General features: G+C 33.7%; 1 protein-coding gene across 5 annotated transcripts in view; it reads left to right on the top strand.

Annotated features, from left to right (window-relative positions):
* Positions 1-27,785, top strand: part of Eip93f (Ecdysone-induced protein 93F) — a 202,568-nt gene that overhangs the window by 89,808 nt on the left and 84,975 nt on the right. Inside the window, exon 2 of one of the 5 annotated variants that reach the window (XM_049849224.2) lies at positions 26,226-26,254. The exons of the other annotated variants lie outside the window; for them this stretch is intronic. Within the exon in view, the coding sequence (XP_049705181.2) occupies positions 26,236-26,254 (19 nt within the window). The 5' untranslated portion in view covers positions 26,226-26,235. The remainder of the gene's footprint in view (positions 1-26,225; positions 26,255-27,785) is intronic. 5 annotated transcript variants of the gene reach the window in all.

Here is a 27,785-nt window from a genome sequence, read left to right as displayed (position 1 = left end):
CGTCACTTTGCTCGATCTTCAACTACCCGTATATACTGCTTCCCGGAAACTTTGGCCAGATCATGATTCAATGTAATGTACTGTTAGCTGTGAAGCTACCTCTCATAAATAAATAAATAAATCATTTGTTCATCTAGTGTTCATCTACCTACATATGTCTGTAAAATGTGCCTTTTGACAACTTTGTCGTTACGAAAATACATTAGTGAGACATCGCTTTGGTAAATAGTGAGTCTTCTTCGCACCTTATTGTGCTGGCTTCTCCAGTTGGTTAAACGCTCTAAGCTACTGGTAGAACAACCAGTTTGCTGGTCAATCAGTTACGCCTTATATTTATATCTTACAATATTGTTGTAGGGTGCAATGGGCAGTTCATGGCTGTAGCTAGAGAAATTAAGATTTTATTAATTTGTCTTTCATCGGAATAAATCACCAATCCAACTTGTAAGCATGGTGATTAAACGCTCATTCCTTCTCTGTGTGAGAAGAGGCCTGTGTCATGCAGTGGGAAAGTAAAAAAAAACTGATGATTAAATGATACTAACAATCTGTATAGTGCAAGTTTTCAGACTGGCCAAATGATGCTGAAAACAACAATTTCTTTCTACTTTATAAGAATTAATTACATGTGTAAAATATACCTACCCAATGTAGAGGAGTAAGAATCGTGTTACGAAGGTTTTAGGCATGAGTGTCAACTGTTATAGAGGAAGGGGAAAACCAAAGAAATGATGGGATAAGTACAGGAGGATGTTGATTTCAGAAGTAGTTCACTAGATGTAAAGTTTTACCAGTAATTTGCTATTCCTTTGGGAGTAACACACTTAAAACTAAAAGGTAATAAGAGCAGAAGATCTCAGTTCGTCCCTGACCTTATTCTCCTGCCAAGATTATTATATTCCACGTGGGATTGTAGGAAACTTACGTGATTATGTTTTCTTGGAACCAATATACTACAACATAAGGTATCCTCAAGTATATAACACAAGTAACGAATTAATTTGGCTCACAAATAGTCATCTGTCCAGCCTTTTCCCAACTATGTTGGGGTCGGCTTCCAGTCTAACCGGATGCAGCTGAGTACCAATTTTTTACATGGAGCGACTGCCTATCTGATCTCCTCAACCCTGTTACCCGGGCAACCCAGTACCCCTTGTTAAGACTGGTTGTCAGACTTTTTGGCTTCTGACTGCTGTTGACAGTCAAAGATGTTCAAATGATAGCCCGGCCCCGTTTAACGTGCCTTCCGAAAGTATAGTCAGTATGGTCTTAAAATATATGTAATTAAAGCATTTATAATCCCAAAATTGTTATAATATACAATGATTAAGTACCAACAAGTTTTAAAACATTGTTGATTATTTATTGACTCATAAAACCTTGATATTTACTGCTGACAGTGAACTTTTGGGTTTAAATGTCAAAATTTGATCTCAGAAAAATGCTCTTTCGAGAAAAAACAATTATGTACTTTATTTTTATTTAATTTCCGTATTTGTAAAGAGAGGTATTACTTACTTTTCAAGTGACATTTGTCAAAAGTTTATTTTTTATTGTTTTTAAAACACATTATTTCGTTATTGCATTTTCAAATAGTAAATTTCTGTAGTTTAGTACAACCTTTGGTTTTGTATTGCCAACCACTTTGGTGGCTAAATTTTATTTTAAACCGAGAATCTTTCAAAAACTCTTATTTTTATAATGATTACTAATCCAGAATTATTACGTTAAAATTAATTATTTCAAACATAGGAATTAATTTGCTAATACAAGAGAATCAGTTTTATCAATTTTCACGAGTTTCATAGAACCAGATCTTAATCAAACAACGAACATTTAAATTAATTATAACTTCTGATTAATTACTATTGAAAACAGCACAAACTACTCCATATTAGTTAGAATTAAAATCAAATGAAATTATGAAAAATATTTCACAAAGTACCTATTAGGAGAAAATTGGTTTAGTTTTTGTACTTCTGCGTAAATAGTAGGATACCTCGTACCTTAGTTTAATAATAAGGTTTGTATCTAAAAATACTAGAGTTTAATTACACTTTTAAATAAAAAACTAAGCTTCTAAAGCCCATTTTCAACGGTAATATAAACATACGTTTTTCTAAAAACAACCCTTTACTTTGAAAATTGAACGTGAAAATTACAAATACTTATTACTAATAAATAAAATTATTAAACACAGTAAGTGTACATACCTAATAGCTATTATAATAATATTTTTTTTGTTTAATATTATGGAAAAAAAAAACGTGAAAATTCACAGCAAACAATTGTTTTAAGAAAACTAATGTGTATATTTTCAGTGAACTTGGGCCCAATATTACATAAAACGATAATGATAATTATAACACAAGTCCAGTAAAAGTGGTTGTCACCTGAACACAGAAGCGTATGTAAGTTTGTATGCGGGACAAAAAATAAAATGAGAAGCGGTGAACGGCCTGCGCCGGAGTCGCAGGGCTGGCCAATAACCTATTTATATTGCTTACATTATAATGTAACTGTTAAGATAACTCTAGACATTTATACGAAGAATTGTATAAATATTTTTGGTTGGGAAATACAAAAAATCATTTAAGCTACTATTTCACAATTCATATCTTACAAAATTAACTACGTAGTGTTGAAATGCTACGATATAAAATATCGATATGACAGATAAGTGTTACCGGTACTTCCCTAGAGGTGATGAAACTATCGACAAATGTATTATTTAATCAAAGATGCTGGCACAATACATAATGTAGTAGGCCATAACAAAACAATATCTATTCTAAATTCGAATCGATCACGTTCTTTTTTCAAATCGAACCATTTGACGCATTGATATTCCTGTCACACGTCTTTTCGTGGTCAGTTTGAGATTTCAAAAAAAGAACGCGCATAAATATGGCGATTGACGATCTCGCTTGTGGTAGGGCAGGTTTCTACAGGGTTGCCACTAGAAATATTATAAATATCTGTTACAAATCTGCCTAGTCTTTTCCCAACTATGTTGGGGTCGGCTTCCAGTCTAACCGTATGCACCCGAGTACCAGTGTCTTATAAGGAGCGACTGCTTATCTGACCTCCCCAGTTACCCGATACTCCTTGGTAAGACTGGAATAAAAATATCCGTTAGAAATAATCTCAAATGGGAATAGATTATTATAATAGAAGGGTTAGAACAATGTTTTAAGAACCGATGAATGGAGCGGATATTGAACTGAAAAACAATTTATAGTTGTAATTGCATTCTTTCTTTCGAAGATGTTCTTAAAGGCGATCTACTACATATAGATTTTATTTTATTTTTACGGGATAATAGCAGCAAGTATTGTTTGATGTTTGGCATTTCTAAGGAATGAATTATCATACAAAGATATTTGTGTGAAATTAGAAGAAAATCAGAATGTTCATACATTTCTGATTGAATCTCCTAGCGAAACAGATTCAATGTCTTACACATTTTGCAATTTTTAGCCTATCCTATATTTTTGACATATTTATACACAGTATTTTCCACGAAATTATTCAGTTCACTGAACAAGAATTGAGACGAAAAATACGCAATACCTTTTTATATTCTTTCCTATTGTCATCCTATCTTACTTGTTGATCATATTATGTGTACAAAAAATATTTAAATAAATAAATAACAAATGTCTGGGCAGCCCTACAAGCATGCGTCAGCGCGGGCAGTTTGACAGCTTTTGAGACGCGTTCGCTTTTTGAATTGTGGGCGTAGAATATCTTTTTTGATTCGATTGGCTTAGGTTGCCAGTCATTCTGCATAGTTTTTTTTTATATATTTTATCTGTATACAAGTTTTGTTCATTAGTCAGTTTGAAACTTGTCTGTGGTCTTTATGTGGTCACAAAGGAAAGATATTGAGTAATGTGGTCTGTCTATTCATATTTTTTTGAAACGTATCAGTAAGCTCTGAAGTTGCTTATGTATTTTTTGCTCATTTTTCTTACATCATTGTCTGCTGAGCCTTTCTCCAACTGTGTTAGGGTCAGCTTAAAGACTATACCTAATATTTATTTAAGTCTACAAAACAGGAGTCATAATCCAGTATACAAAGCATTAACAACTAGCCGATTTCCCGCGGTTTCACCCACATCCCATGGGAATTACTGCCCACACCGGGATAAATCATAGCCTATGTTACTAGGGAAGAGAATAGCTTTCCAAAAGTGGCAGAATTGTTGAAATCGGTTCAGTAGTTTCAGAGATTTTCGGGTACAAACAAACAAATATTAAAAAAAAATGTTTTTCTCTGTATTATATTAGTATTTATACCTAATTAATATAGGTGCATTTTAATACGAAAAGTGCAGCAACCTCCAGTGCATCGTACGATGCAATAGTTCACAATATACTGTGACTCATAAAAAGCATATTGTACTGATAAAACGTATATGACCTTTTAATATTACTATCGGAAACTGGTTATTTAATATACTAGTGTTATAGTATTGCTTTACTTGACTAAAGAGTTAATTTACTAATGAGTGTGAAGTAAGGTTTGTTTTACTAAAAAAAAAACTGTAACTTTTGAATAACAACTCTTTCAAAATATCTTCTATTACATAAATATTACATCTTATCTAGAGTCATAAATGATTGATGAAAAATAAATGCTTCATCATCATCATCAGCCTATCGCAGTCCACTGCTGGACATAGGCCTCTCCAAGTGCACGCCACTGAGATCGATTTTCGGCTTCGAGATAAATAAATGCTTATTAAAAAAAATGCTTTTGAGATAATCTAAATAAGTTATGGACATTGCAAAGTGATAAAGTTAGTGACGTTTCAGAAGGTAATATAATGAATTGTTTTTGAAAATTCTATTACCAATAAAAGTAAACCACTTTAGTGTGAATGTCTTAGGCTATATTTTATTCGCATACGAGAAGTTTTCCTACCAAGAAACACCTGGTTTATAATACACTTAGTAATTTTCCAAGACAAAGGCAATAGACTCTTGTGTACCAGGTTAAACCTTATTTCTTTGTTAAAACAAAAAAAAAACCTACAAAATTATCCAGTCAAATCACATACAAAGTCACTTCAGATCTATTCTAGGCCTCAATTACCATATTAATGATTAAATCAATTAGTTAATTACCGATTAAAAACCAAGGAAGTGTCAATGACGCGTATTCACAATAAAATTAGTAATTACAATCATGACAACACACGGAATTCCGGTGTATGTACGTCTGTTTGTCAACATCTCGGAAACTCATGTGTTTGTTATTTTGTACCAATGATTCATTATTTCTTTAATTCAGCTGATTGGTTCGTGTGGAATTTTTTTGTAAAATATTTTTGTTATGTTAGGTTTAATATATACTTTAGTACCTAATTTAAGAAACTGTGGGTCATATACACTTTGTACTGAGCAAGAATTGAACCCACAATAAGTAGCTATGTATTTGTTTGCTTAAACGCGCTAATCTCAGAGACTACTGGTCCGATTTTAAAAATTCTTTCAGTGTTTGAAAGCCCATTTATCAAGGAAGGCTATAGTGAAACACAGTTTTTACAAGACTCTGGTAAAACTGGTAGGAGCTAGTTATCTTACAGTCAGAGATTGAAAGATTCATTCTACCATCATTTTACGCATTTTTAAGTACCTAAGAACATCATATCTTCTCAAGCCATATCTTAATAGTAAGCTCAAAAGACATTTGACCCCGTTAAGTCAACAAACCCCATAGACGATGGTACAAACTTACCATACTACTTATGTAGTATATTTCACTTGTTATGTGCTCATCAGTTCTATAGTTTATTGCGCAAGAAATTCGTGTTTGTAAACTTGGTACTTCATGGATGGGGAGCTAGTGGGGTTTAGTATGAAGGTTGAATTGTAGGCGGAAATATTACCTACATAAAAGCGACTTGCTGACACTTCAAGTGACCTAAGGGCTGGTTTTAATTTTTTCAAAAGTTAAGCAACGTGGCAATGCTGCAAAACCCCATTTATACTTTCCTATTTATTCTTGTTTAAGATACTGTTGTATGGGATTTTTCTTACACGTGTCAATTGTCTATTTACCTTTTTTGTAGTAACATCAAAATTGTCTGAAGATTGTGTGATTCCGTTTTTAATAACTTCCCTGCCCCATGAGTTATATGTGATACACACCGATTGTTCAACTATTGTGTCTACACGGTGGACAGTGAAGTGGTTAAGTACTAGCACTTTGTATATTTTGAATACCCCCATGTGTTCTATGATTGGAAGAAGTAAGTAATCAGTCTGTCCGATATATTTTTTAGACCTCACTTTGCCTCTATCTATTCCTATGAAATTAAATAATTTTATGCACGTTTATCAAAACGAAGTTGATCAAAGTTATGTAAATACCCTTAAATCAACAATTTTATTCTCAAACAACACCACTTTCGCCAAGTTAAACTGATACCACCCAATATTTGGTAAAAACATCGAAAACATAAAAGTTCCAGTCTAGTCTGGTTCAGTTAGTCCGTCTGTCTGTGACGTGTCGAACCAGGTCAATGACCTCTAGACGGAAAACAACGTACTTGATAACTCTTGTTGGCTTAATACTTATTTTTATCACCGTTTTGTAGCTTTATCTTAACTTAAAACGTAGTTTTCTTTGTAGCGAATTTATTGTAGTATTTTATCATGTACCTACTTTACTAAGTAATATACGCATGTAATATACTTAGATATACTCTATTTGTCATTATGTTTGTAGAAGTATTTTGAGTAAGTAGGTACTATAACACTTATTTCTCAAAAGTATGGTACTGCCATGTCATCAGAAAAGAAAAGCTAGGGAAGATTATTTTCAGTAGTTTCAGCAGGTGAAAATTGGAAATTAATAGCTTATGTTATTGTATAATTTTCACTATAAATAACTGACAATCATAATATTTTGCTTAAAGATTCATATGACCGATTTCTGAGTAAATACTTTTCCACGTTTTATCTTTTTGTCACCAGCCTTTACTTATCTAAGTTTTCGAGCAAATGTGTATTATCGCTTCACCTTACTATTAAATAACATATACAAGAGAGAATTCTTCACTTTACATGAGCTATATTGCAGAAGTCTATAAAGACGGGTGTCAGATTGATTTAAACATCACAAAGTAAGTAAGTATAATGCAAGACTGTCTTTATTACGATTAATACAACGAGCTATATTGGTTACACACATAGAAATAACCGAGATACTCTGCCTATACCTACTTGTAGTATTAATTAGAAACACTTGGAGAGGCCTATGTCCAGCAGTGGACTGCGATAGGCTGATGATGACGATGATGATGATGATGAATACAAACCAATTCACAACCAATTAACAATCCAAAAAAAAACAACACAATACACAAAGAAAAAGCACCGAAAAAATATGAGATGAAATATTAGCGCGAGGAGCGTCGGGGTAGATCGATAGTGGTCGAGTGGACGAATCGACGTCGACCTATAAAAGTGCTAAGATGCTGGGGTGAGATCCCACGGTGGGTGGATGCTGGAAAACTGTGGATGAGCTGGGATTATACTTGAGAAAAATAATAGAGATAAAGATACTTTTTGAAGGGTTGTGTTGTTATTTTTTGGGGTCATTTGAATAGTTTTAGATCTTCTTTCTCCTGCCCTGTTCCCATAGATATTAGAGGTTATATAAACAGGTGTAAATAGAAGGAGCTGCACCGACAAGAGCTGGGCTCTTAACTGAAAGAAGATAGGTTATGATTGTAGAATTTTGTGCTGTGCTATCCCACAGAAATCTTTTTGTTTAGGGACAAAGTCTGAGTATGTTAAGATAGGTATCATTCGTATCTGGGGCTGCTAGTTGCATTTCATAATATTAGATACAATTTTATTTTAAAGCCACTACGGCTTTCACACTAAAATAATTTTGCAAATCGGTCATGTAACTCTTAAGGTCAGCGCCGTTAGCACAAATTCTTCAGTTCTAAAATATTAGAATAGCAAGTTGCTATCCAGTTGTTATAAGATGCGATAAGAATTTTTTAGCTTACAATTTTTGTAACTAGTTTAACTGAGTGACAGTTTTTGGCTGACTAATACTTAACGCGTTTATAGACTCCGATGAGGCTCTTTTTATAACGACATGATCAGAAGTTATCAACACTAAATTCCTTAGCTCATCATCGCCCCTTCTAAATCCTAATACCGCATCCACCTCCTCCGTTCCTTCCCAGATGCAGTACATCTTGAGGGTCAAAGATCCCGGGGAGCGTGTCTGTACTTTTTACTAGACAATGCAGACAAGCTATTTGTTTCGAGTTCGGACATTATACAACTTGGGGTAGGACAGGAGCCATTTTTGAGGAGAATCCGCGAAAATTGTGTTTGTTTAGTTACTTTATGATATTTAAAATATTTTCATAGATAATTTAGTGGCTGAAAAACTAGTTCTGGATTGAGATTAAATTATTTGTCATAAAACATGGTATACTAAGGTGTTACATTTGGAAAAATATCATACTTGCTTATGCATGAAGCTTGATGAATCTACCTAGTACAGGCAAATTATGTCTTCAGCACTTATTAAGGATGGAATTAATAAGAGTAAAATTATTGTCAAAATTCAACAGTGAACGATTTGTTTATTTATATGGATCTAGATTTTGGATATTATATTTTGAATTTGTTTGTGTAGAAGGTATTGTGAATGGTATTATAATGGATATCATTTATCCAACACTAACTTTAGCAAGCCGGTTTTGACGCTTTCTATAGTCCCTTCCTTCAATCCTTTAAAAAGTAGCCTATATCACTTTAATGTACCTGTAAGCTGTATTATTGTCAAGTTATGACACCCTCCTGTGTCTTTATTTCAAGTTACACCAACAACTAAGATAGTGTGGTTTCCAGATTTTGTGATTTCAATATCTCATTTCCGTAAAATATTAAAAAAAAATCAATCCCATCTAAAAAGTCATCATCATCAATTATTAAACAAACCACCTAAAACTCTAACTAAAACATTGTCAACACATAACACAAGTGACAAACAAACTGACAGTTAGTGCTAATTCTCGCCAAATTGTTACTGGCTACACGCCAGGGATGCTGTCAACGAGAGTGAAATCTTAACTGGGAGATAGAGTTTACTGTGTACATGTATTTTGGGGGCAGTTTTACTTACTTTTATGTAATGTCTAATTGAGAACAATCGAATTACTTATGGCTGCGGGAATTTTCGAAAGAATTACCGCGGCCCTGGTACACAGATGGCTTAAGAAGGAACATGGTAGGATTTTGTCACTCCCTCAGGCTTTTAACTCTGTTTCATTCAAGCCCTTTTGTCATCATCATCAGCCTTTTCCCTGTCCCACTGCAAGTTACAGGCCTTTTCTCATACAGAGAAGGAATGAGCGTTAATCACTACACTTACGATTTCAAACTTCTTAGTCCAGGTTTCCTCAAGATTATTTACTTTATCTCTACTCGGTCATTGGTGTTCAAAATATACTTAGAAAAGTATAATGCATAACTCAGAAAGAATACATTGGTTTTTAACTGATCTGAACTCAAAAACACACGTGGTCTGGTGATTAATAAGATACATAGTATTAACTATCCTGTGTTCACCAACAGGCTTTTTAAATAAAACAAACCTAGACCTTAACCAAAGATATTTCAACCTCAAGATGCTAAACATATTTTTTCATCCAAGATTTACTTACCACCTTAACTGAACAAGTTAGTGACAAACAGACAAACGTTAATAGTTACAAATTAGTAGCTGGCATCTCGCCGAGAAGCTGAGAGTGAAATCTAAACTGTCTTATGTTTGTACTATAGTTGTTTTAACTAAATGACTAAAGTAATAGTGTAAAGCTGAAGAGTTTGTTTGTAAACGGCTTAATCTTAAGAATTAGTGGTCCATTTGAAAAAAATATCTCAGGGTTAGATATCCCTTTTATTGCGAAAGACTGCAGGTTTCTTTTTCATGTTATCTATCTATCTATTTCATCTTTTTATCTACTCTGTCCCTTATGTTTTTTTCGAAAATACTTCTATCAGATTTTTCGTAAGGAGTAAGATTATGTATGACCAAGGCAAATAAGTTATTTCAGGACTCAGGAGAAAAGTACAGCGAGTTTCTAAAAGTCTCTATTCAATAATAAGCCAAATTGGTAAAGATTGTGTCGTATTCCTAACTGGAATACGACACAATCTTCAGTTAGCACGTGTCAAGCATATGAGTTGAGCACGTGCAAGACACGTTGTCGTGACGTCACATGCCTATATGTCTGGTTTGTAGCATGCATGTTGCATGGAGTAGCATAAAAATTATGTAGACTGATAGTGATGGGAGACAGATATGTAGTCTTAATCATCATCAGCCTTTTCAGTGTCCCATTTAGTGTTGAACACCACGCTTGCTCAATGCGGTGATTGAGTGAGTGGTGAATTGGTGATTCCACACTTTAACGCTCAGGTTATGTTCTTCGTTAAATTAATAAAATTATAACTATCATTAAACGTATCTACTTATAATATGCACTTGTATGGTTTTAGTGATTGATAAGGAAAAATACTGTCAATTAAAAAAAAAACACTTTAGTAGAAATAAATACATCTCTTGTACATTTTTTTTTATTTCATTCAATATAATTGCCATAACAGTCGTTTATTGTTAACAATATAACCCAACAAAGCAAAACAAAACAAATAAACAAAAGCACAAAAAAGTTATATAACACAAACACACAAAATTCGAAAAAAAACATTCAAATTCAGAACGACCGAAACTCTCACAACACCACGAAACTAGCGCACAAAAAAAAACACAAAACAAAAAAACCGACCAGTTACACGTACAGATAAAACAGTCCATTAAAAAGCAAAGTTAATCCGCAATAGTATCTGTAAACAAAATAGTGGGCCCGCCATTTTGGCGAGCGGAAAAAAACATTTTAGAAGGCGGATCTAGGCTGGGTTTTTGTTAAAATTCCGAAGTGCGTTCGCTGGGAGGCCCAATGGCGCGAGCGGGCGGGGCCTCTCGAATCCGGTGACTTTCGACAATGACCTGTTTTTGTTCGATGATTCTTGCATCTAGCGATTCCCTTGTTCGCTTTTGTTTTTTGGCGTCGGGTGTCGTCGGTGTGGGATTCTTGGCTCGTTTTCGGTGTTCGAATTTTTGAATTTTTGAATGTTGTGTGATTTGGAATCGGTTTGAATTTTGGGCTTTGTGATTGTTTAATGGGGTTGTTATGTATGTTAACATATTGGTTCTATTTAAACTATGGTGATACTAAATAGGCTAATTGTAAAAATAAATGCCCTCATTCTAAATTATCAACAACCAAAAGCTAAGCATTAACACAAATGGAAAAAAGATTCCATGTAGTGCCATTACAAAAGCAATAAAATAATGTTCATCCTAATTTTATTACTCTTTTAATTTATCAAATAAAGGATGTTAAATACCCGTAATTTAAAAATAACAATTGGAACCACCATTTTAGTATTTAGTATAGAAAAGAAAATCAATTTGAATAAAGAACAAAAAAAATTCAATAAAGAAATAGATATTCATTTCATTATTATAATTCAAGATGGAAGCTATTTTGTATCGACCTTTTTTTGCTCGGCTAATCTGAGGGCACGGCAGTGCCCCAGCCAAGACTCGAGCAAAGCGGGCACGGCCGTACTATCTTTTCTCGAAGCGTTTCGCGGCTATTTCAGCCCCCTGTATCTTCCATGTGAACAAAGCTAGGAGTTTAGGTTTTCGATGACCAAGAGTAAGTATTAGAACAAGCTCAGTCCCAAAATTACAAGAAATTTGAATAAACAGTTTACGAGTTATGAGCGATCAAAGTTACACCATTTTGTCACTGACTCACTCACTGACCGATCATCAAAAGTCTAAGGTACTTCTAGCAAACTTAGAACCTTCAAATTTGGCACCAAGATAGGTTATTGGCTACATATAAAGGGAAAATTATAAAAACCTTAAAACTTAAAAAAAATAGGAAACAAATTTATATTTGCGGTTTTTCAAGAACATTGTGTATGAATTTTGACTGCATTGATAACTTTGTTATTTATTTATGTACAAAATGTTACTATTTGTTTTATTGTTACGTAGTGTGGTATATTGTTATTATGTATTAAATATACATACATATGAATAAAAAAGCTAGGTTAAAATAAAATGAATAATGATAAAATCTTTCATATTAATGCAGTGCGATAAATACTGCATGCTCGCTCGATAGATGGCGTTGTCCTGGTCTAAATCGCGCTACGGTTTTAAAAAAAAACAAATAATTTCATGTGATAGCGCCATCTACCTCTGAAATAAATCTCTTTTATTCTAAAAGATATTCGATTAAAAAATTAGACAATTTCGAAATTGTTTAATTTATTTAAAAAAAATGTTGTTTACGTGCTAGTTTAGGTCTACCTACATATTTAGTTTGTTATATATTTAGTTCGTTGCATGTAAGTTAATTTAATTTGTTATATACTTAGAGAAGAAGGAGACCTACAAAAAATAAATTAGATCCCACCAAAAACATTAAATGTAAAAAAAGCCAATCCTCTACGCAATTCCTCCACCGTAAAAAGTTTTGAGATCGCATAGAAGCCAAGTCCTGTTCAACTTTATTTGTAATAATAAATCAATATTTTGTGACTATATCAATAGTTTTGTTCACATTACAATAATATTGTCTTGGCCATGAGCACAAGTTAATAGTCGCTCCCTGAAATAATGTGTAAATACCATTGAATTGATACATTCTATATGGACATGATTTTACGATTGGACTGATTGGAATTTGAGATCACCATGGACCAAACATGCGCCATAGTAAATGTGCAGTTCATGATTTTGGATGATACTGACTGTCGGTCATTTAGTAACAATTGAAAAAACTAAAAGTATTTAATTCTGTGATATTAAACTTCATGATTGACTTTCACCTCTCCAAGATATGCTGTATTATATTTGTAGTTTATTGTGCTCATGGCCAAGTCAATATTATTGTAAAGTGAACGAAACTATTGATATGGTCACAAAATATTGATTTATTATTACAAATAAAGTTGAACAGGACTTGGCTTCTATGCGATCTCAAAACTTTTTACGGTGGAGGAATTGCGTAGAGGATTGGCTTTTTTTACATTTAATGTTTTTGGTGGGATAAGACTTACTATAATTAGTACAAAAGAAACATTTTGCTTATGAAAGGTTTTCTAATTAATTAGAAATCTGCAATAGGTTAAGATAGGATTTCAATACTCAATAGCTTTTTTTCTTGTGTTATGAAGATTCTGAGATGGTTCAATTCATTGAACAAGTATCTTATTTTATTTTTATCTAAGTTGCTGAATACTAGGAAATATAATAGAATGATTTATTCGCCAATAAATGCTAAATATAGGAAATGTTACAGGGAGACATTTTTGGGGGGTGCTGTCCTATGTAATTTGACGTGAAAAAAGTGCTAATTTAATAAGCCTAATATCAATAAATGAATTTGACTTTGACTTTGGTCACATAACACAGAAGCACATATCCTTTTTCATATTTAACATTAGTAAAAATTACTTCCATCATCAACCAACATCACCAACAGTTCACCAACAGCTCACCAACAATTCACCAACACGTTGAAACAACACTAAGTGCATTACGCGTATCTTACGAGGTTAAAGCGTGACGCACACTGGGAGCTTTTACTTTAATTAGATCGGGCGCGGCTGTGACGGTTTTCACGAGTTTCGGTTTTTATTGTAGATACCGGGTTTTTTTAAAGATTCGGTAATGTAATTGGGTTTTTTTAAGTAAGGAAAAATTTGTAGGAAAGAATTAAAAATGTATTTATCATCTTTTGACAGTAATAAAAATAGGTATATATATTGTTTTCTTTCTGCTTTATCCAATGTGTCCAATTTTCTATCCATTTTATGCAACAAAAATACAGAAACAAAAGCAAATAAAAAATAAAATACTTAACAATAAAGTACTTAACAATTGATTGTGAATCCAAATAATATTATAAAAAATTATGATAATTGAGTAGGTACCATAGGTAGATATGCATAAAAAAGTAGCATATGTATATAAAATATAAACAACCAATTAATTGGCATATGTAAAGTACCGTTATTATTGTCGTTCACCATTTTGGATACGGTTATAAATATCAGACGGTTCAAGGCCGAAAAACCGTACTTTTATCGAGCTTACCGCTGTATCACAGTTTATTTGTAGCATTCATTTATTTATTTTTGTCTGTATTATTATTTATTCCATTTATCCTCCATTTGGTTTACCTAAAGCTATATTTAAATGAATTTGGCTGTCGATTTTACCTGATTATTGTTTTTGTTTGAAATAGTTATTCAGTATTAGACTGATTGCCTACAAAATTGTTAATTTTTGACGGCATTTATTAAACTTTAGAGACACGTGAATGTTCTTAAGTATCAAGTAATACAATTCAAGGAGTCCTGGGTATGTTTTTTCATTAATTCAATATGGAATATATAGCCCTATTAATAAACAATTAAAACACTAATAACCAATTATCTTCAAACATATTCTGAAGTACTTTTTGCAATCAAATTGTAGCCACATTATGTACCAGCAAGGTTTTCCTGTTTTCAACTTTGTGCTTTATAATTTTCTCATTAATATTAATATTTTGTTTTACTTATAACCTATTTTGATAGCGTTTGGCTTCTATTTCATTGTATTTTGTTTCTGAGATAACTTAGTAAAGTTGTGTTGTGTTGACTGTAACAACTTGGTACCTAAATTTTATAATAAGGATTTTAAAATAAATGTTTATAGGCATAATGTTGCATTGTTTAACAATAACATTGTATTTTTAAGTCTAGAATATCCTTCAAGGACAAATTTGCTATACCGTAAACAGATATAAAAAATCACAGTTATATTACAAATACTTAGGTACACATAAAATGTCATCTTCGCTATTATTTAAAGAGGACAGATTTTTGTTAGTTTTTTTGTACCCTAAAAGCGCGCAAACTACTGACCCGATTTGAAAAATTGTTTCACTATTGGAAAGCTACACGTTTCGACCAACATAGGCTATATTTTATCCTGGTATAAGCAGTAGTTTCCACAAAATCGCTAGTATGAAAAAAAAAAACTCATCGCCTCACAAATTCAAGTAAAACCCACACAGGACAGCAATTTTCGTGTCGTCTGAATCAGATACGAACATTCAAAGGATCCACTTATGTATTTTTCTTGTTAGACAGATCTTAACTTTAGATTGATAAGTCGTGATTGAATCGTACGAGTCCCGTGACCTATAAACGTGGTTATTATCACACCTACATAGCTCGCGTCCCACGTTGTTGATTTCAGCAGACGTATCTAATTGGCGTAGTAGGGATTTTTTTTTAAATGACATTTAGTATTTTTTTGTGATATGTATGTTACTTTTTATGTGATTTGTATGTTACTTTTTATGAATATTCATTTTGTAGGTCTTACTTCTTTGTAAAAAGTATGTGCTTATCTTTTTATTTTTTTCTAAAACAATTTTCATTTTTGAATTTGAAGGATTATTGTTTATTTTTTTAATTTCCCTCCCTTTGAAGTAATAATAATAAAGCAATTTAATTTTAAGTATATGCATGTATTGTTTATTTGATTGCACATAAAATACCACACACACTCGCCTTTCAAAAATACTTCAAAGAAAAAAATCTATATTTTTCATAATTTGCTACTGTTAGACAATTTTCACCAACATCGTGCCACCATCGTTCTCGTATCGTGACCCATAAACGTAGTACACACGATGCGCCCAACCCATGCATTACATGCGAACCAGCCCTTATTTGCGGCCGATGTTTGCGCGCGGTGTGCGCACGACTTTATCCTAATTGACGTTTAGCTAGATTGTTGTGGTTTTTAGCTTTAGCTACTGGTTTTAAAGCTTTTTTTATTATTTTTGTTTTGGTGAAATGTTAGTGGGTGTAGAAGAATATACTGGTTTGAGATGTAAAAGCTATGGTTTATACTTTGTTAGGGACTGGAAACAGTGTTATTTGTAAGATGATGTCTGACAGAAAAGTGTGGAAAAATGGCATGCTGTGTCGACGCGAAATAAAATTGGAATAAGGGTGTGGGCATTATGAAGAGTTTAGTCCTTATATGCATTATATGATTTGCTTTCAAATATATTGCTTAACTTGAAGCCAACTAAGGAAAAGAACACTTATCAAAAAGGTACAAAAAATTTGACGGTTTTTTCCTGGTTTTGTGCTTAATACAGGGTAAATGAGACGAAAAGAAGTTTGGTTCTATTCTTAAACCTATTGTTTTTAATACCTCTACTCGTTTAGCCTAGAGTATTTTATTCAACAACTACACTAGGTATAATCAAAAACCCTAGTTACAATTTGGTACAAGCTCTGAAACTTAACTCAAGAAAGAAATGAAATAAACACCTTGAAGTTATTTAAATGAACGAAGATAAAAAAGAAAAAAAAATACTAACGCCTGTTCATATTAAGTAAAACAATTTCAAAGAACAACTTAATACATACAAAAGAAAAACTTTAAAACACTTTTTTACAAAGAGCATTTTTCAAAATTGGTACCGATTTGCGCGGGCAAAAAGCGCGGGCAATCAGTGCTGCAATTTGGTCGACATTGTAGACATGTAGACTGGTAGACTGTAGACTTCTAATGACAAAATTAAGAGGCGGTCGACGCACGCAACTTTACTGTAGAAGATAACAGACATCGTTGTACTCACGGAAAATATCTTTTTTGCATAAGATCCTGTTGATTTTTTTTACAACTTAGGCCTATTTTGAACTTTTAAAATTTCAAATTGTTGATTTAAATTTTGCTTTCTTTATAATCAATAACAAATCTTTGTTATTTTTTTTTCTGTGAACAATTTATTTGTTACCAGCGGAACTATAGGTAAATACAATTTTATTTGGATACATGACCACATTAAGACACAAATGAAATAAGAGGAAATAAAAAAAATCTTGTGTCTGAAATAAAATTACTAAACATTTTTCCTCGTCCATTTTAGCGACAGCAAAGTTTATTATTGTGCTCAATACAGCACATGATTTAACTTTACATGCGATGCTTTAAAAAGTCATTAATCATCATAATAATGAAAGATCTTTTAAATAAAGAAACAAAGCAAGTTATTGCAGTTCAATGAAACCTATTTAAAAGTAGTCAAAGTAAAATGTTTTTTATTTCAAATAGGCCTTATGTAATGTCATACTAGTTGCTAGTCAAAAAGTTGGTCTCATGGAGAAGACAAGAAACTCCATAGACACTCTTTTAAAGACGTGATATTATTACAGACCGCAGATTAATTTGCAAATAAGTTTTTTTTTGCCCATCAATATCCTTAAAGCTCCTAACCTACCTCAACTTGCTTGTACGTCAGTGTGCGTCGAACCTAACGCACTCTTTTTTGCGTGCGTCCAACGTGTTAACGCACTCAAAAGCATCCGCGTTACGCACACACGCGAAATTGTGTGCGCACGTGAAAAATGCGAAGTTGTAGCTGTGTGCGTGTCACCGCACGCACGCACACAAGCCCAAGCGAAGGACACGCCGCGAGGGCGATGACCCCGCTTTTTTGCCGGAGCGCGTATTCTACAACTCACCAAGAGCATTGGCCGTTGCACAATTTTTTTTCTTTTTTCCTTTTTTGAAACACCCGAAGATCGTTCACTCCGACAGTTGATACTTCTATTTTTTATTTTTATGTTTTTTTTTTTCATGTTCTGTGGGAATAGGGATATGATGTCAGTGTTATTTTTATTTTAAATATGTATGTATGTCTTACCGGTTTATGTATCCCGTTTGTTTTGATTGGCCCTTTAATTAATGTTTAAGATGCTCAGTCTGGAATTTATTTTGCTTGTCCGATGTTTTTAAATAAAATTTTCTTTTTTGAAATGTTATTCTTTTATGAGCATGTGTTTGTAGTAATATAATAATGCGTTATGGTTGGGGCTGATGTCATTTATTTCGAAATATTGTTTAAAATAGAGTCTCTGTCGTGGTATAAAATTAAGATTACTACTGGTTGCAGTATATTTTCTTTACTGTATGAATTCTTGAGATATTTAAATAGGTATAAAAATAAATAAAGAAGTACTAGGGTGCACTGCCAATACGCCAAGACGATTGACAGACGCTGTCAGTTGAATGTAACTGAACAAGTTATTCCGCTGCGCATGCAGTTTGTCAACCATAACACTAGAAACATCGTATACATGAAATAAACACTGAAAATAAAAATAAGCTGTGATTAATTGTGTCAAAATGTCATAATTTTTTTTTTTAACTTTTGAAGAAAAATCGTTAAGTCAGAGGCTCTCGACAAAACTCATAATTCTGTTGTAAAATATCCAAAAAATCTAGGTGCATAAATAAAAAACGCAAGTCAAACTACATGCAACAGTTATGACATACCAAATAGCATTAAAATAGAAGGCCGTGAGACTAAACTAACGAAATTAAATACAACTATTAACTATGCAACGAGTCCTTATCCACCTAAACACTATTATTTAACTATGACGTGATTTGCAAACTGCATTGTATTATGAGATAATTCAGAATACCTTCCAAGTTACACGTAAATCACTAGCAAATTAACTCGGTCATGTCTTCAAGGCTGTCAGGCACAATTTCAGCAATAAGATTAACGTGGGATTAAGGATAACAGCTGTTTATCGTTGCTAAAACCTCAAATAATTGAAGATAGCCATGTTTTTTCAGGTTTTTCTTTTTCCTAAAGCGGTTGCTTACTAAAGCAAGCTTAGACGAAAAGAGTAGATCCCATGAAAATTTCAACTTCATAGTAAAAAACGTTGTCGTTTAGACACATTGCATAAATCGATTGCATAAACGAATGTCGTTAAAATTGGTCCTAAATCCTAAGTTATCACCTCTAAGGTAATCTAAATCTGTGCCTAGTTACCTACGCATCTAATACATTTACAAAGCTTCAATATTTTACTTTTAAATGCGTTTTATCACGCGCTAATGTCAACTACGGTTTAATGGTCGAAACTTGTCCCGTTCAAACCGGATCGAAGCGGTTACGGGCGGTTTTTTAGCGCCGTTATTTATCTGTGGACGACATTTGAATATGGAATAAGAAATAAATAGGAATGATACGTGAATAGCTGATGCTGTTGTAAATTGCATCTGAATTCCGTTTTATCTTTCCATTTCTGTATTTTCAGAACAAATATTACAAGCTTCGAAAATCCAGGTTCAATGGAAAATTTTAGTACAAATAAGTACGTTTAAAAATGGATTCTTCGAAGTGCTATTCTATTATTATTAATGCTGAAAATAGCTTTGTACGAGCATTTTTCTAAGTGTTAACCTTTTAACTTTTCAAGTGTATTCTTGGCATTTTTATTTTCTCACTAGGTAATCTGATCCTAGAAACATCAACTTCTCGAGGTAAATATAGAAAATCAATACAATATTGCAAAAATATTTTTTATGTACAGTGCAAGCCAAAATAATGACTCCTAAGAGACAAATGGTATCTTTGGTAATGTTATGTGTATCATAAGTTAAAGACGCAAAGTTAGTTGAGGCGAACTTTACGCCATTGCGTAACGTCGTCACAATATCACGAACATCGCTTGAACATTCGGCGCGGGGCCCACCCCAATTCCGTCCCTAACCTACCCCAAACGGACGCACCGCGCGCCCGTGTGCGCCGAACGCACACCACCGACTGAACACCTTGCGAATGACGACACGGCCGAATTCGTCACGACGTTCCTTTTTCAAAATTTTAAAACGCGTTCTGTTTACAAATTTGACAGCTGTTTTTTTTTCTTTCTTTTATTTCTGTTGAGGAAGGTTAGGTTGCATAACTTTGTTGTGTGTCAACGTGACATTGTAAGGTTAAAACTTATAAGTCATTTTGTTATCTTAGTAAACTAATCTACGTACCTAGAAGTTACGTAATGGAGAAAAAACGGGTCGTAAATTTACCGTTCAAAGGCGTGCTACCAAAATGCTAACGTTGCTAGATTTGTATGCAGACAAAATAGGTCGTTTGCCCTGACGAATGTCAGTCGGAATGTCTTCGAGACAATGTTTCCGCTGACGGCTGTAGTATCTTTTAAAGATTAGCTCGAGTTGAGGCCAGCCGATCACTTGTCTTAATGCCAAGCCCGCCTACGTAGAGTAACAGTTTAAAAAGAAAGTTTTGTGTATTACTTAAACTTTTTTGAAACATCCAATGGTTTTTTAAATAAATACGAATACTAAGTGCCCATGCTGCATTGATTAATTGCTTTTAAAACAACAATAATTCATTTAAATACCGTCTTATATGACTCGTCAAAAACATTCATTGTGTTTGTGTGCCGACCCATATAATGTGCGCGTGTGTGCGTGCCCTATATAAATACAAATACAAATTAAACCCGCCCAATTCGTGTGCGTGCGGTGTGCTAGTGTGCGTAGCTTCTTCGCTCGGAATTCCAAGTTTGAAATTGGAATGAATGACGGTTAGGTTACTGACCTACGGCAATGCTTGCGCGCCTTTTTTTACGAAGTGAGATTTTGTCAATGTTTTTTTTCAAGATTTTTTCGAAAATGCTTGTTTTTATAGCCAAAATTATTACGTAATTATCTTGGAGATAGGTAGTAATAGTCTATTAAGTTACACCTGTGACATAAAATTGTGTAATTGTGCTAAAATGATGGGCCAGTTTCGCAGGAAGGAAACTTGGCAATATAGGTAAATTCTTTAGTACTTACATTATCATTGGTATTTGTTTGACGTAGTTTTTACTGCACTTATGAGGAAAAGGGACGATGCAATGCGCATAAATTAATTATGTACAAGTCAAAATAACAGGTGAATAGTATATATTAAAATAACGATGCCATACTAGCTTTTCATGCACATTTTCGTATTCAGTATCCGTATTCAGTAGGGATGCACGTTAAACTGTAGGTCCCGGCTGTCATTGAACATCCTTGGCAGTCGTTACGGGTAGTCAGAAGCCAGTAAGTCTGTCACCAGTCTAACCAAGGGTATTGGGTTGCCCAAGTAACTAGGTTGAGGAGGTCAGATAGGCAGTCGCTTTCTGTGTAGCACTGGTAATCAGCTGAATCCGGTTAGACTGGGACCGACCCCAACATAGTTGGGAAAAAGGCTCGGAGGATGATGACTGAGTACAAATTAAAAATAACTTATAGAAGTCTATAATAAATATCTAGGCTAAGAATCGTTGAAGAAAAGAAGTTTTTACAGTGTATTTAGATAAGTCTAAAAATACTCCTTATCAAGTCTATTTTTCAGTCGAGCTAAACGCACTCTTTGAAAAATATCTAGGTAATCTTCACAACATTGGGTTGTGGAAAACTTTGACATGGCTAATAAGTGTCCACCCTTTGGGATGCTACTGCTTCTATTCTGTTTTTCTCTATCTCTCTTCTATCTTTTTTACTGTCTTATTCTCTATTGTGTATTCTGAATCTTTTGAATATCATATAGAACTTTAGTAGATTACTGAATTCTAGGTATGTATCATATTAAGTATTGTATGACCTACCTAGATTAATGGTATAAATACTAACATCCAGTTTCTTCATCAAAAGTTAGAGCCAAAGTATAAGTCAAAGTAATGTCTAAAGTCAAATTCAATTTTTCTATTAGTTTTGCTGTCACTTTAGCCTTGAAAAAACGTATTTGACCGTTACTTTTACTTTATATATTACTTTAACTTTTGATGACGAAACTGGCCGTAAGTCATTATTTTAAACTTACCTACTCAAGTACCTACTTAGTAACTTCGAGCAAGGGAATAACTTGGTTTCAGTGATTTTTAAGAAAAAAATACTTAATATCTAGGATCTTTGAAATTAGAATTCAGTTAAAATAAGACAAGCCATTTATTGGTTAGTGTGACACAATATATTTTATCCGGTTACAGAAAATAGTTCCCCCAGTTCAAAAAATAATATTTTACTGTATAATTATTTTTAATTACATGTCTATCCATAGACATCACCGAAATCCAAACTTCCGGTAAAAAAAAAAACTTCTTCCTACCATGGTTTCGTAGGTCGCGTTTCCCTATGCGTGTGCGACAGGGATGGAAGATAGGAAATCCCTCGTGTGTGAAAGAGATGGCGTGAGGGCGACGACCTTTAAAACAAATCGTTGTAGAAAGGGTTCGGTTTCAGTAGCGACAGCAAATTAGGCTGTCATTATAATAAATTATTATGATTTTTTTTAGATTTTTTAAAACTTTTTTTAAATATTTTAAAGTGTTTTTCGGTTTTTCTTGAGCAAGTTATTTGAATAATCATAAAATATATAAGATAATATTTTTTGAGTTTTTTTTTTATAAATTTCGATATCATGGGTATTTTTTTTTAAGTTACATCTTTTCTTAAAATCTTATGACTGGAAGATTTTATGATCGAAACACTGGATATTGACCGTTTATAATAAGATGCTCTTTAAAACGTATTATGAAAAATTACTTAAGTAACTAAAATCAGTGAAAAACAACATATATTATATACACAGTAAGGATATAGGTAAAGTAAGGAAGCTACTTGAACTAGTAAAGTGGAGTCCTTTTAGCCTATTTTAATTTAAAATGCAATTGTTTAACGCAATGATTATCTTCTTACAATTAGTCATACAATAGGCAATACCTAATAAAATATTAATCACGCGAACAGGCCACAATAGTTACGAAAAAAAACCTTACAATAATGAATCATCTATTAATACCATTTATCTATCTAATGTAACTAGTCATTCTTATTTAGGTATACATAGACACTTCTGATTTGTTTCCTCTTTGGCAGTCAGAAGTCAGAAAGTCTGGCAACCAGTCTTACCAAGGGGTTTCCCGGGAGTCAGAAGTCAGAAAGACTGACAACCAGTCTTGCTAAGGGACTGCCCGGGTAACTGGGTTGAGGAGGTCACATAGGCAGTCACTCCTTCAACTCCTTGCAAAACACTGGTACTCAGCTTGATCCGTTCCTAGACTCGATGAAGGAAGTCGATGCCAACATTGGGATAAGGCTATTCAGGTTATGTGTATTTTTAAAGGCATAAAATTGCAATGATTAAATAAATATTAGCGGTTTCACCCACATCCCAAGGGAATTTTTTCCGTGCCCGGGCAAAATATAGCCTATGTTACTCGGGACAGAGTAGCTTACCAACAGTGAAAGAATTGATCAAATCGGATCAGTAGGTAGTTTTTAAAGCCTTTAGGGTACAAACAAAAAATATTTTCTCTATTATAATTCTAGGTACATACATAAGTACCCATTATTATATGTAGATAATTAATAAATATCGGATGAAATTTTAATACAAAAATAAACACTAACTTTTCCTAGATTTCGTTCCTAACGCTACATTTATCTAGGCGCACCCTATTCCCTAGCCCCGTTTCGGGCTAGCTGGGACCTAGGCGAAAAATTATTAGGGTGAACGCACACACTCGCAACTGTACGTCTGTCCTTGTTCGAGTAGTCTCTTTGGGAGGTTTTTGACTGTTTTTAATTTTATTATCCTGCTTATTTAAGTTGATTTTGAAAATTGTAGATTTGATACTGATGGGTTTTGGAAGGATTGGTCAAGCCCAATATTCTGTCCTACTGATATATAATGATTTAAGAATGTTCTTTCTGAAAGGGTTTTGATGATATTTGGCAATAACATATATATTAGTAGTATTAGTACTTAGTAATAACACATCGGATACTTTTACGGCAAAGACACTTTTACTTGTAGATATATTTTATTAATTCAATATATTATTTTTATATCTATGTATTATTTAGCCGACCCCAACGTACATAGTTTTGGAAAAAGGCTCGGAGGATGATGATGATTTATCAATGTCATTACCACTTTAAGGATCAACAGAAGAAAGTCCTTATAAAAGACCTTTTTACTATTTCATTAAGCTCTACAGAAATTTACTAGAGATGCTTTTCCAATTCTTGCTCACAATTTATTTCCAAAAAAAATGTTTACTATCATCCAGCTGGCACAAAAAAAGGTTCCAATAACCCAAATAAAAAATTCATACCAATAAATATTTTCCAATATTTTTCGGCGCCAATAAAGAGTTTAAGCCTATCAAAAATATTGTAACAAAAATGTTGTATTCGTTATAATCCACAGTTCTGTCTGTGGGTCACGTGCGGATATGACGTCACAGCACAGATGATAAATACTTCGTAGGCTGTATGATAGGTTTTGTCTGTGCTTCTAGAGTGTTTGTGTGATTTATGGTCTGTTGAAGATTTGTTGGTGATTTTTGTTGTTAATTGAATTGTAAAATTATGTTATCGACTGTGCTATATTCTACCTAGAATACCTAAGCATAAGCTATCAAAAATATATTCTCATTTGGGACCTAACATGACGGGATATCACCAGGCCTGCTTTATCAGTCAAAAGCTTTGTAGCTATTATTAGTAGCTCATCCCTGTTCCCACGTACAGAGCAAACAAATTTTTGAAACCGGGTAAAAAATAGCAGCTTTAGTTACTATCAGGCTCTAGGTAGACTATTTTCACAAGTCAAGTCAAGTCAAAAGTCAAATCAAGGCAAAAACGTTTATTGAATCTAGGCTAGTTTTTAGCACTTTTTCACGTCAAATAATACAAACACATTTATAAATATCAGTTATGATTCCAAAGGAACAGGATCTTTAGAAGTCACTATGACTACCTAACAAACAAAGCAAATATTACATAGCCAAATATTATAGTTAGGTTTTTTATCATAATCTTACATAGCAAATAAGAAAATTATCTTAAAACACATCTTCATCATCATCTCCTGACACATTTATCCAGACTCCATAATCTATCCCAGATGCCCATACATCTCAGGGCTGTAATTCGGCATTGTGTCGTATATCTACATACATAAGCACGTACGTATGTCTGTCCATCATGGAGAACAAAAGGACTAGCGGAGGTGCCATAACGGAAAATCTCTTAAGAAAGTAGCGCGCCAAAATGCGACGAAAAACGTTACTGTCTTCGCCCTATACGCCTTCTTTGGATCCCATTTTTTTATACCAAAATTCGTTGACAGATGTCTTACAGACTCAAGAAGAGTCAGCAAAACCCAGTGAGGCCCACCAAAGCTTGCCGGGGCTGCGGGATTGTTCGAAAGAATTTTCGCGTAACTGATACATAAAGGGCTTAAGAATAAACATGATGGATTTTAGTCTGTTAGGTTCTAGTCTGTAGACACTCGCTCACGCTGCTTACCCACAGCAGGCAGGGTTTGATGATTTTGCCTTTTAAAAAAAGGATGTCCCAAAGGACTAGAAGTCTTAGTTAAATCACATGTAACTGATCATTTTATGTCATGCCCACCGTATTTATTTGACCTAGAAGAAGACGTGACCTACCTGCATCATGGCATCTCCGTTCATTCCTTACTCCGTGCTGGTACATCCATGTCGGCCATACCTTAGCCATCCAGATAATTATATTACGGCAGGTTACAATCAATATCTGGACTGAGCAGATCTGTGCGCGTTACAAGATGGGAGGCCGGCGGTTGGTGATAAGTGGGCTTCGTGTTTGGGGATGTCAATCCTTTAAATCCTTTTAAATCCGAGTTTGGGGGTTATAAACCTTTGTTCTATGGGATCCTTTTGAAGAATGATTTGTGAACTTCTTTATTGGAGCTTCTGCAGTTAACTTTAAAAGATCACGGAAAAATAAATCTTCTTCATTATCATTATTATGTACCTACTTATCTTAATTTTATTTAGAGTCAGCATGTCTTCTTTTTCTAAACTTTTCTATGTATAAAAAGAAATATCTAGAAGTCAATGTCTCGAGTTTTCTGTTGTAGATGTGTTTTTCTGCGGATTTCAACTGAACCATTCATCTTTGAAAGTTCAAGAAAGTAGTGTATTTTATGTGATTTTATAATAGTAGAAATATTTGTCATGCAACTATGTTTATAGTAAAAATAGGCACGGCTCACACGTAAATATATCAAACAATAAAATCATATTGTGATACGACTCAATGCCGTCGGAAAAGTTTTGGACACAAGAAACACACATCCAACGACCTCCGAATTTTTCACCATTCCCACTCAACTTTTAATTAATACATAATATTATACTATGTTTGCTTATGTGTATTATTTTCTTTGTTACAGGTAAGGAGAGATGACTACCTATAGTTGGCGTAAGAATCAGGAGAAAATCTTTTCTAATCAAGTTTCTAAAATATTATTTTACAATACAAAAGATAGCGATCTATTATCTTCAAAATCAACTTATATTTACAACACAACATACATAACGTATTAACATTCTTCACAATATGGACTACCATACATCATTCTATGAACCGTTCTGCTTTTCACTAAAGCACATTAAATTGGTGAGCCTCGGCCGTCATTTGAGCATTTTTAGCAGTCGTTACTTGCCAGAAAGTCTGACAACCAGTCTTACCAAAGGGTTTCCCAGGTAACTAGGTTGAGGAGATCAAATAGGTAGTCGATCCTTGTAAAACCCTGGTACTCAGCTTCATCTGTTTAGACTGGAAGCCGACCCCAACATAGTGGGGAAAAGGCTAAGCAGATGATGGTCATTCTGTGAACTTACTGTATTTATCGTTAACAAAAGGTTTTGTAAAAGGGTCTTAAAGGCAGCTTCCAATGATTAATAGACAATAATTACCAACGTTTCGTGCATATTTAAGACACAAACAAACATAAATAATGTCATGGTAAGCCTTATGTCTATATTTCCAATTAATGCGACTTCTCTGGTCGGCTATAATCGTCGGAACTGAGAAAGGAGTGGAGAGGGTGTTAGTGCAAGTTTTTTTGCTTTTTGATTTTGGGTTAAATATAAATTACCAGGCTTATATTTCTAAGAAATTTATATTTCCTTAAAAATGCCTGTTTCTCACTATGTTTGGGTCCGCTTTCAGTGTAAACTGTTACTGCCTTGAACAGTGCAAAATGTATTTTACATAGTGTGACTGGACCTAAATGACTTCCATAATCCAATTCTGGCTAGTTCAAGTTTGGACAGAGAACACCCTTATATGTTTTTGCAAAGCCTGAAACGATCGATTTTTTCCCGGAACTAGAACATCAAATCATTGGTCATTTAGGAGAAAAGAGTCACTTTCTCCAAATCTCTATTGGGAATCTCCTTTTTGGAAGTCAGATAAATAAAAATAGGTCCATTAAAAAAACTAGTACAGAAGCGACTCCACAGTACCCCTAGTTTTGAATTCAGTTCACTAAATTGGCATTTGTTAATTAGATCAGAACGGTTTAATAATTGAACGTGAGCGAAATAAGAACTGCGTGGGAGAGGGACAGAGAATATTTAGGCTCGTATCATTAGCATAAGTGCGACAAAGATGGGTATAGCTGGTAAAAATACTAAGGTTTTAATGTGAAATGGGTTTTTCTTGTTGATAGTATAGAATTCGGTTTTTAAATTATCGATTTTTCGTATTGGGGACTATAGAGAGTTTTTATTCTTAAAGAAAAGTATCTTATTGACCTCGATTTGTACCCTCGCCAATGTTTGTTTCAACATATTTTTTGGGCTTTCTTTTCTTCTTCTTTAGAGCTAGGAATATACTCAAGAACTTCTGTTATTCTTATAGAACAATAACACCTAAGTTTCATCAGATATATTGATATATAGAGCAAGATAGATGCACCAATTGGCTTGGTCCACTAGTTCATCAG

This window comes from Helicoverpa armigera, chromosome 21 (genome assembly GCF_030705265.1).
Source record: "Helicoverpa armigera isolate CAAS_96S chromosome 21, ASM3070526v1, whole genome shotgun sequence".
Taxonomy (NCBI): Eukaryota; Metazoa; Arthropoda; class Insecta; order Lepidoptera; family Noctuidae; genus Helicoverpa; species Helicoverpa armigera.
The sequence above is the reverse complement of the archived record's forward strand: the minus strand, read 5'-3'. Positions and strand labels throughout refer to the sequence as shown.